The sequence below is a fragment of the Hoplias malabaricus genome, chromosome 1, assembly GCF_029633855.1.
Source record: "Hoplias malabaricus isolate fHopMal1 chromosome 1, fHopMal1.hap1, whole genome shotgun sequence".
Taxonomy (NCBI): domain Eukaryota; kingdom Metazoa; phylum Chordata; class Actinopteri; order Characiformes; family Erythrinidae; genus Hoplias; species Hoplias malabaricus.
Genome location: NC_089800.1, coordinates 40,110,407 through 40,121,858, shown reverse-complemented (window position 1 = coordinate 40,121,858; position 11,452 = coordinate 40,110,407). Strand labels below are relative to the sequence as shown.

The 11,452-nt window shown below is 34.3% G+C and overlaps 1 protein-coding gene across 1 annotated transcript; it reads left to right on the top strand.

The window, feature by feature from the left end:
* Positions 1–478: 478 nt before the first annotated feature.
* Positions 479–9,503, top strand: LOC136664851 (calcium-activated chloride channel regulator 1-like). The gene is made up of 14 exons (XM_066642344.1): positions 479–628; positions 2,221–2,355; positions 2,506–2,656; positions 2,812–2,920; positions 3,097–3,259; positions 3,611–3,841; positions 4,915–5,139; positions 5,273–5,453; positions 5,551–5,657; positions 6,376–6,591; positions 7,513–7,783; positions 7,949–8,119; positions 8,254–8,481; positions 9,115–9,503. Exons 1-14 carry the CDS (start codon positions 479–481, stop codon positions 9,501–9,503), a joined length of 2,727 nt encoding a protein of 908 aa, XP_066498441.1.
* The last annotated feature ends 1,949 nt before the right edge of the window (positions 9,504–11,452 follow it).

The following is an 11,452-nucleotide window of genomic DNA, read 5'->3' as shown; positions in this document are numbered from 1 at the left end:
TATGCTGAAACTAATTTGTCATTCATATTGGTTAACTAGTCTTACCCTGTTAATTTAGTTGTTAATCAATTAAAGTTATTAGCTACTTTTATGATAACTCTGATCAACAAGAAAGAAATCTGTGACATTTGCATATTACAGCAAAAACCCAACCATGCATTTTATCAAAAAAACAAAACAAAAACAAAAACAAAAAAAAACTGTCAATTCATCCCAAATTGTGTTTAATTAAGTATATTATCAGCACAAATTATGAAGCAGTTGTGTGATTTATTATGCCTTGAGTAACATGTTTTTTAAAGGATTACTGTTTAACAGTAATAAAAGTAAATGGAACAAAACTGAACAAAGGTCAAATTCAGCTACTTTTCAGGCCACCCATGATAAGATAAGTATGGAATTTAGCGAATGACTGTGATTTCCTCCATATAAAATAAGCTTAAATAAGGACCTCTGAAATTGTTTTCATTTTGCAGCCATGGCCAAAATATGTGCGGCTGTATTGCTGATGCTAAATGCCCTGGGACCAATTACAGGAATAAAACTGAATGGAAGTGGATACTCTGACATTCTTATAGCCATCAACCCAGCAGTGCCACAAAATGAAAACATCATAAATCAAATAAAGGTATTTTTTTCATATCTACTAGATAATGTTATATAGTTAATAAATAGGCTATACATAGGGAATTTTGTACTTTGTTTATCACTATTTAGCACAACAAAATATGCTTTTGTACATACACTATAATTATTATTATTATTATTATCGTTACTTATTAGTATCGTTACACTTATATAGCGCCTTTCTAGATACGCTTTACAATCTACACTGCTCAATTCACACACACAATTATATAAATTACAATTATTTATAGAATTGAGTAACCTCAGTCAAATGTATTGTTCTACATAGAACAGTGGGGCTATGTAAAATATTTTAGATATTCTTTTGAATATTAATTTATTATAAATATATATTTTTGTAACTTATTTAAGGTGTATACCTTTCTCATTAAAGTAATTTTTTAACTAATCTTGGTGCCAAATATATTGTCATACATCTTTCTAAGGTATTCAAAAGCAAAACATAATTTATGTAGATTATACAAAAATATCAGCTCAAAACATTATTTTAACTGCATTGGAAAAGTGGCTTTTTTATTTAGCACACAAACAAGTCAAATGCCAATGGTATGACATTCATAAAGCAGAACAAATGCTGTTACCAATATAAAACATTTATTCATTCATTCTTTATCTGTAACCGATTATCAAGTTCAGGTTTGCAGTGGGTCTGGAGCCTACTTGGAATCACTGGGCGCAAGGCAGGAACACACCCTGGAGTCCTTCACAGGGCAACACACACACACAAATCCACCTACCAACATGTGATTTTGGACTGTGGGAGGAATGCGCTGTCTATGCATTTTTTTAACTGTTTGAATTACTACAGAAACTTATTAGTAACTTGAGTTGTTTAATTTGGAGTCCTTTTGGTCTGTGTTTACTTTCATGGAGCTAGTTATCATGCTGGTTGGGGGACATATCCACCTTAAGTGGATAAGAGCAAAAATAAGTCAATATTACTCACCTATGGAGCAGGAATAGAGCAACATCCTCATCTCAGTTCATGCTTTTCAATGTTTGGAGTTGTCACAGTTGTCTAAAATCTCCAGATGCCTTTTTACTGTCATTAGCAGAGAGAAAGAAAGCATAGAATACCAAGCTGAGACACATTTCTTTTTCTTTTTTTGCCATTTATTGACACTAGGTGTTTGTAAAAATATTAGACTGGTTTCAAGCACGGAAACACACATGTTTAATATTGTATGCGGAAAAATAAGAGGTCTTGTCTTCTTGTGTCCAAATTTTCCTCTAGATTTTGGTATGACAATCCACTGCCTGCCACGGCTGCTGCATGACACGGATGGCACGTTGCGTGTTTCAAATTGTTTCAAATGGTCTTAATGTGCTTTTATGTGTGAATAGAATCTCATCAAGAATCTCTCAGTAATTGTTAGAGACAAAGAACATAAAATAATGTTTTGTGAAACAGCTATGAAGCTGTGTTATGAATATATTTCCTGCCCCATTCTGAGTAGATTATATCCAGTTTCATGGCTGCCTGTGAAGGAAATCAGAAACTGACTTTAAATTTGTTTTGTGAAGTTTTAATTTTAAAATAATCCTTAAAGGTTATGTCTTTTTTATCTGCAGGGAATGATTAGTGATGCATCCGTATATCTGTTTCAAGCTTTAGACAAAAAGGTGTACATCAAGGAGGTAAAAATACTAGTTCCACCAGACTGGAAAGGAAGTTACAACAAAGCAAGGACCGAAACTTATAAGAAGGTGCAAATTTTAACTTTTGCCTTTGTTTTTTATTTAGTGGTTTTGGAGATAGACTGCATAGTTACTGAAAAAGTTAAATGCATTCAAAACTAATTTTTTTTTGCCATGAAAGAACAACCTTTATATATATGTTAAATTTTAATGTTATAGGCCAGAGTAATCATTGATCACCCACACCCAGCATTCGGTGATGACCCATACACTAAACAAATGAAAGGTTGTGGAGAAGAAAGTGACTATATTCACTTCACACCTGACTTCCTCTTAAATGACAGTCTTGTTAATGTATATGGGCCTAGAGGTAAGCGCTAAATGTTTTAAAAAGAGGATAAGAAATACAATTTTTTAAAAAATCATAAAGACATTTTGATTTCTAAATGTGATCAAGATGTAACAGATTTTGCAGAAAGAGCTAATGCAGTAACAGAATATATATGTGTTTTATTTCACTTACAGGAAGGGTTTTTGTGCATGAATGGGCTCACCTCAGATGGGGAGTATATGATGAATATAATGAGAAAAAGCCATTCTACTTTTCTGATTCCCAGGAGATTCAACCTACAAGGTCATATCAGCTTATTACATTAGAATTTCACAAGAAAAACATACATAGTCTAAATGAAAATTTTATTATTTAAATCAAACTGTGGTTGTAAAATGCGCTATACCATACATATTTTATTTTATTTGTTAACTTATACATACCTAGGAATACCTTTTTTGTGTATTTGTTTACCTCAGATGTACAAAGGAGATAAGTGGCAAGTGGTATGAACTGATCAATGGAAATAAACTGCCTTGCCGACAAGATCAGTCAGGGTTACCCACTAAGGAATGCCGGTTCTTTCCAGACAGAGACCAAAAAACAAATGCATCAATAATGTTCATGCAAAGCTTAGACTCTGTAAGTTGACATTATAAAATAAGTTAATAGACTTAAGTTTTTTTAAAAAAAGAAAATACAGACTTTCAGAACACAATTTGCTTGATTCGCTAAAATATTTCTGTACCTATATTTGTACATGTCTGTGTTTTAATATGTTAAATTCAGCCAATAAACAGTGATTGTACATTTAACTTTACAGAAATATGTTTTGTGTAGAGAACGTGCATTTATTTTTACTCTTTTGTTTTTCCCAAAGTCTTGCATATGACTGTATTGACACCACTTTGACCTAAGATGTTTTAGGAATTTTTCCCTTTTAATTTCTTAATTTCCATGAATTGCACTGCCTAACGCTATCTTTTTCTCTAGGTGACAACATTTTGTCATGAAGGTGAGCACAACAAAGAAGCCCCGAACATGCAGAATGACAAATGTGGCCTTAAAGCAACACATACAGTGATTTTTCAGGATTCTGTAGACAAGGATTCCTTTAAGACTTTAACACCTCTACAATCCCCAGCCCCAAACACAACATTCAAAGTAATCCAGAGGAGAAATCGCGTTATTTGCCTCATCCTTGATGTCTCTGGAAGCATGCAGGTATGTTAAATCACAAAGTACTTTTATAAAATGAAACAAAAATTGTAATTTAAAAAAAAAATACATGGAATTAATGTGTAGCATCAATGACATCAGTTAAAAAATCTTTGTCCCAGTATGACCTAGTTTTAAAGGTCTGTTAGAGTCATAAATACATTGCCAAACACCTGCAGCAGATTATTAATACAATTATAGTATTTATTCCTATTTCATTATACCTTATTATAGATTGGAACCTGCTATGATTTGAAAGAAATATAATCTATAATATTTCCATTGCCAAGTTCTGATCATGTTCTCTTTAAATTCACTTGCTCATAGAAATATAAGGCATGCATGTCCCATGTTCTTCCAGATGATTCATATAATTTCCAAAAGAAAGGTCTTCAATTCCCCAAATTTGTCAAACTTACACAGTGCAACTCTACTGTCAAAAAGTTAAAATTACTCAGATTTACTAACATATATAAGTATAAGGAGTAATGTTAGCACATAATAATACTCTGGAAATTATAAATTCTATCATTATTTTATGTATCAAATAAGTCATAAATTATAACCCTTTATTACTAATCTGGTTAAATAAACAATGCTCTGCATGTGATCTGCAAACATCTGATTTGGGAGACTGCAGTGTCACTCTGGTGGTACCCTCATGAGTACATTCTGTACCTTTAGTTAGGGAACATAAGTATACCTTATTCTAATATAATTGTGTTGAATTTCATATGCCCCAATTTATTATGAGAAATTTATGTTCTATTATGTTGTTTTATTTTACCCAGTTCTATATTGAAAGATTACAAATATTTACCTCCCAATTTGGAAAAGAGTATGTAATGTACCTTTAGGGACCACAGCTGCACTTTAAAGCCACTGCTGTACCTTTAGTGACAGTAATGTATCTCTACCTCTATCTTGTTTTCTGAGAGTGTATGATACCAACTGTAATCAATGTGTATTACTATTACAGAAATGACCAATGTATATACAACATATATAAATGTATTCTGTAATTTTGAATTAACTAATTTCTAATAAAACTGTGCAATGTCTGATGGATTTTTTTTAAGGGTGGGAGAATACTTCGACAACAGCAAGCTGCCACACTTTTCCTGAGTGACATTGTGGAGGAGGGAGCATTTGTGGGCATTGTCCAATTCAGTACTAGTGCAAGAATTATAAGCTCATTAACTAAAATACAGGGTAAAGACTCAAGAGACCGTTTAATTAAGCAGCTTCCAATAATTGCATCTGGATCAACAAATATGTGTACTGGACTTGCAAAAGGCTTTGAGGTAAGTTTAACTTATGTGTAGGGAAGGTTACAATTTACTGTTGCTTCATTTTGGTAAAGGATACTTGATAATGTCCTGACTAAAATTCAGTCTTAATCAAGTAAACCAACAACTTGTTTGTTGCTTACTTCAGGTGCTTCGAGAAGATGACAAAAGCGCAATAGGAGATGATGTTATTTTTCTGACAGATGGTGAAGCAACAGATAATATTGCGGGTTGTTTAGATTCAGCTGTCCAGTCTGGTGCGATAATCAACACTTTGGCACTTGGTCCATCGGCCTCAAGTGTTCTGATAACCATGGCAGCTCGTACAGGTAGTTTAAGCTTTTGTTTAAGCAATGAGAAGATAATATCAGTAATGTAATTGTAGTAATGGATCTGAAATATTAACTTTTTCTACTCTTCAATTAGATGGAAAGTTTGTGGTAGCCAATGACTCTCTGCTTTCCAACCAACTCGTGGAAGCCTTTTCTTCATTTACAACATCAGATGGAGACCCCATAAAACAGACAATTCAGGTGAGTTTCAAAGAGTACATTCAGATATGTCCTTGTGAGCTGTGTTTTCAGATATTTCCGTGTGAGCCATGTTTTTTAGCAGAGGTGAATCTAGATGTTTTCAAATCAGGGGCCAAAAAGGGGCCATACTGCACATAGAGGGGACAAGAAAGTTCTACGAATGTTCTATGTGTAATTCTTTATTCAGTGAGCTTAATACATCTTTCACACATCATACCTTGTCTGCTTTTGATTCTATATATGCATGAGCAACAAATATGATGTTCTTATACTGTAAATAGTTCATTAAAGCCACTCCAATTTTATAAAAAAACAAAACAAAAAAAAAACGTCTGGACTGGAACATACATTTAACATACCTCTTTAACATACATTTAATAATTTGGTTTCATTCTTTCCCAACTTGAGAAATATTGTCTGTGCTGAATATTAAACTTAAAACAAAAGTGCAAATGGATAAACATTTACATCGCTGGATAATGCTAACATATAAACCAGACTATACCGACCAAAAAAAAAACAAGAACCAGCAACAACATTCCAATGTTTGCAGCTGACATTGAAAAGGGAGAGGACACTATAGATACTTATAACCAGACGTTTGTGTTTGTGATTTTGTCTAACCATGCTTGACTATGCCTTTCAGTATTTTCCAGAATTGGGTTTGCTAGCTGACTAACGCCATGTTTTCCTTCATGTTTTTTGTTCTCCTGAGCAGCTTGCAAGCACTGGATTGAATGTTGATGATTGGTTCAATGGAACATTGCCAATTGACCGGACTGTGGGAAACAGCACCACCTTTACAATAATCTATGAAAGAAGTACCCCCACCGTGTACATACAGACACCAAGTGGTTCAGTGTATAATCAGACTCATATCACTGATAATGCAGCTATGAAGACAGTCACTTTAAATATTCCTGGAACCGCAGAGGTAAAGCTAAGGAAACCCTGAAGGGCACAATGAAAAAAAAAGTTCCTGAGACTACATTCCACATTATTTTATTTTCTGGCTGTTATACAAACCAAAAAGAGTACAGATTTTTTTTTCTAGAATCACTTGTAAAATTTTAGCCATCAAAAACATATTTTTTTTCCCTCTAATTTTTTCCCTACTAGTGAGGTGAGCCAGAAGGGTAAAAAGAACAACTTAAATGGTTCACACTTAGCAAGCAATAACTCCTCTGCTGGTTAGCCCCTTATATATATTAATTCATTCATTCATTTTCTGTAAGAGCTTATTCAGTTGAGGGTCGCAGTGGGTCCAGAGCCTACCTGGAATCACTGCAAGCCAGGAACACAACCTGGAGGGGGTGCCAGCTCTTGACCCACACCTATGGACACATTTCAGTCACCAATCCACCTATCGACGTATATTTTTGGACCGTGGGAGGAAACCCACGCAAACACGGGGAGAACACACCAAACCTGGAGCAGGACTTGAACCCCACAATCTTCAAATCCCTGTTGCTGTGTGACTGCGACACTACCTGCTGCACCACCATAATATAAAACATAAATATAACATATGTTAGACATTTCAATTTTTTACATTTCATGGATCACCTCACTAGTAGGGAAAATGTTTTTGATGTGTATAACAGGCATAAAATTAGTGTGGCTCTTAGCCTCAGAAACATATTTTCAACTTTTTCTTTTGTATAAAACAAAAAACCTTTTTCTGTATAAGACAGTAATGGGGATCATTGCAATTATGGACTAATAATGTAAATGTACAGCATTTTAATAATTGAACCCATCTGTTTAGTTTGTATTTAGAAGATGCAATAGAACAGATCAACTTTAACATGTGAGACTTTGGTACTATAATGATTTCTTCTTGCTTCCATTGTAGCCTGGAGACTGGCAATACAGCTTCTTCAACAAAGAAGCAAAACCTCAGACTATGGCTTTAACAGTAACCAGTCGGGCAGCCAGTTTTGATGTCCCTCCAGTTATAGTTAATGCCCAAATGAACCAGTTAAGCAGTGATGGCAGTAAACCCATGGTAGTGTATGCTGATGTCAGTCAGAATTACCTTCCTGTGCTGGGAGCCAATGTGACTGCCACCCTGCAGTCAGATAAAGGACATTCAGTAAAGTTATACCTCCTGGATAATGGAGCAGGTACAGTTGTTTAATTCGGTGTAGCATCTATAAATTACCTAAAATATGATCATAACATTACAACATGTAATTATTCCTTGATTATGAATGATTATTGAATAAAAATATATAATAAATTACAGTTGGTATCGGTATTAAGCAAAAAAAAAAAAAATTGCTTTACAGCTGCTGATGTAAAACTAGACGATGGCATCTATTCAAGGTATTTTACAAATTTAAAGACTGGGAGGTACAGTCTCAAAGTACAGGTGACAGACCATAAAGATGTCAGAGATAAGAAGTTTCAACCCAGTAGATACAGTGCTGCTCTGTATATCCCTGGATATATTGTGAACGGTAATTATGGCAATTTTTTTCTCAAATTATATACAGTGGTGGTGGCTAGAATCTTAACTATTTTTGATGTATTTTAAAGTAAGCAGCTTGTGTTCATTTGGATTTGTGTAAATGAGATGCCTTTATTTTCCCAGATGAATTGGAGCTGAACCCTCAGAAGCCCCCTATCAATGTGCAGTCAGCAGATGTGGGCAGCTTTAGTAGAATAGCCACTGGAGAAAGCTTTGTGGTGAATGTGTCCCCAGGTGTACCCCCACCTAACTTCCCTCCCAACAAAATCACAGATCTGAGTGCTGAAATCCAGGGGGACAGTGTGCTTCTCAACTGGACGGCTCCGGGCGAGGACTATGATCAAGGAACAGGTAAATATTATACAACTAAAATTTGCACAAGTCATTGTTCTAACATTTAGAAATTTCATACTTGAAGATAAAATAATTATTGTATACACTGAACAATAACTGCATTAGGAATACCTACTGTACCTACACTCATAGTCCATTCCATCAGCTGCACTGACCATACATGAGCCCTTTGTAGTTTTAATATTACAAGGTGTAGTTTCTCTGTATACTTTGTTAGCCCCCTTTCACATAGTGGTGGCTTCAAGTGGATCAGACACATCAGTGCGCCTGTAGTTTTGAAAACATTGTGTCCAGTCACTGTTCACTTTTATTAGACACACCTACCTCATTGTCCACTTTGTAGATGTAAAGTCAGAGAGAGTAGTTCATCTGATGCTGCACAGTTTGTGTTGTTCTTCCTCTAGCCCTTCATCAGTGGACACAGGACACTGTTGGCTGAATGTTTTTCATTAGTGGCCTATTCTCAGTCCAGCAGTGACACTGAGGGCTTTAAAAACTCCAGGTTTTTTAAAGTTCAATTCACTCTGTCAGAAGCACAGAAAACTAACCTCTCTACCACTTTCATGACCTGAGTTTATGCTTTATGTAAACAACATATATGTAATAATTTTATTTCCTTTTCTTTTTAAGCTAAATCCTATGAAATTAGATGGAGCAACAATTTGCAGATGCTTCAGAAGAACTTCAGTGATTCTAATCTAGTGAACACATCAACACTCCAGCCAAATGAGTCTGGTTCAGCAGAACATCTTATCTTCTATCCTGAGAACATAATCCAAAATGGCACCACACTGTTCTTCGCTGTTCAGTCAGAGGACACAGGTGCAATGAAGTCTGAGGTATCAAACATTGCTCGAGCAACAAAATTTGTACGAAGTCCCAGGCCACCAGGGATTTCCAATCCAGGCCTAAACCTGACTGCTATAGTTGTGTCAGTGTGTGTGGTAACCACAGTAGCATGTCTCATAGCTGTAATAACTACATGGGCTCTCAAGCGAAAGAAAGCTATTAGAGCTTAAATTCACAGAAGAATGACTAGTTTACCAGACCTTTAGATCATTTTAACCAATGGTGTGTAACAAATGGTTTTTCATTAATATTTAGTTTCATTAATAGATGCACTGTTGATGTAAATGCAAAATATAACTTTCATTCATTATTATTTACCTGAGCATTTTTGAATAAAGCCTTCCTTTTATTGATCTATCAAATAACACTTTCAATTTCCAAATTTAATATTGGAATCTAATATTTAGATATTAGTGATTTACTTTTGTGACCTTTAGCTCAATTTTGTTTTTGCACTTTTTTTTATTATTTAGTATTTTAACAAATAACATAACAGATCTTATATTTAAAATTAGATGAAAGTTTGTTATTATGTTTCAACTTTTTCACAAAATGTCTTGAGCAATGTATGATTTTAATGTGTAAATTGAAATGAACCAAAAACAAATATTACTTGAAAGAAACACATAAGAAGAGTTCTTGTTCTATGTTAAATGAAGTCACTTTTTAAGTGCCTTTGTACACTGATTTGGTAATCTGGAGCCTACAGTCACACAAACTGTGAAATACGAAAACCCAGTTTTTTGTGGCCTGCCTAAGTAAACATGGGGTAAATTAGTTGTCCTTATTTTGTGCTGCTTTTGTTGTCAATTTCAGGGGCATTAGAATTATATCAATTTTTATGTGTAAGTATCTACACAAATATGAGGTTATACAACACAAGCCCAGAGAAATAAGTATAGTTATTAAATATGGAGAAAACAAGAATGGAGAAAAAGAATGTATCAAGGGAAAATGATTAAAATCAGAGCTTCTGCTTCTTGCTCCTCACTCCTGTGTTCTTGTGCTGACCTGAGCTGTGGCCCATTGTCATTTAAAGGCACAGGTACTGAAACTGGACATTTTGAAGAGTGTTGTGTTGTTAGATTTGTGTGGTATTTTGACCAAAGTATGTCACAGATATGCATAATTTATGTATGATGGTATTAAATCAAGTAATAAAGAAAATAATACATCTCTGTGCAATGGATCTTCCCCTTTCCCTTAAAGTTTCTCTTTATTAATTAATTCTATTTATTAATATTTTAAATGTATTTACTATTTTGCTAAAGCATTGAGTGTTCTTTCATACATTTCATAAATACAAAATAAAGTTTGAAAATGACCATTTTATTTACTGAAGGAAAAGTGTATTCCAATACCAACTGCCCTAGTGTTAAAATGTAATTCCCCCCTTAGTTACTCTTAGCTGACAACTGGAATCAAATAAATTATCCAGAGTTTATTTCTGAATCTAAACTTCACCTAAATAATGCCATAATTAACATAAACCTTAATTCATAATATAAACATGAACACATGGAGCACAAAGGATGGACACTAAAATATATTAGATCCACCCTCTGGGTCTGCTTACAAAGAGGACATTAATTGGAGAACTGGTTTAATTTCAAACACATAGACAAAAGGAACTAAGGCACCACCTGTCTACAGGTTTTATTATTAATTATTTTATTATTTTACTTTAAAGGCAAGGTCTACAGTTGTGAGCAAATGCTGTTCACTTGTTTATTTATATTCAGAAGTTCTCATCTTTTAAGGTGGAATTTTTTGTTTAAGGATAAAATGACTGTTGTATTTACGTGTCTGTATGTGGCTGAAGTTTAACTTGTCTGTTTAAGTTTTTATTCACAGTTTGAATTACTACAGAAACTCGTTTGTTACTCAAATTCTATAGTTTTGCTCTCACAAATTTACAGTCAGTTCCATCTAAAGAAAAAAATAAGTTTATATCACCAAGAATAAAGTGTGCTCAAGTGTGCTAAATATGCTCATCTTGGTTCATGCTTTTCAACATTTTGAGGTACATTCCTTGTCTATTCTGCCACTTTTCTGTAGAGAGAGAGCCTAGCATACCGGCCGGAGACAGGAATCGGCTTAAATCACAGGTTATCAGTGC

Coding starts and splice junctions, on each gene's coding strand:
- LOC136664851 (XM_066642344.1), top strand. CDS start 479: ATGGCCAAAATATGTGCGGCTGTATTGCTGATGCTAAATGCCCTGGGA. Junction 6,592..7,512: donor ATATTCCTGGAACCGCAGAG/GTAAAGCTAAGG, acceptor CTTCCATTGTAG/CCTGGAGACTGGCAATACAG. Junction 8,120..8,253: donor CCCTGGATATATTGTGAACG/GTAATTATGGCA, acceptor TTATTTTCCCAG/ATGAATTGGAGCTGAACCCT.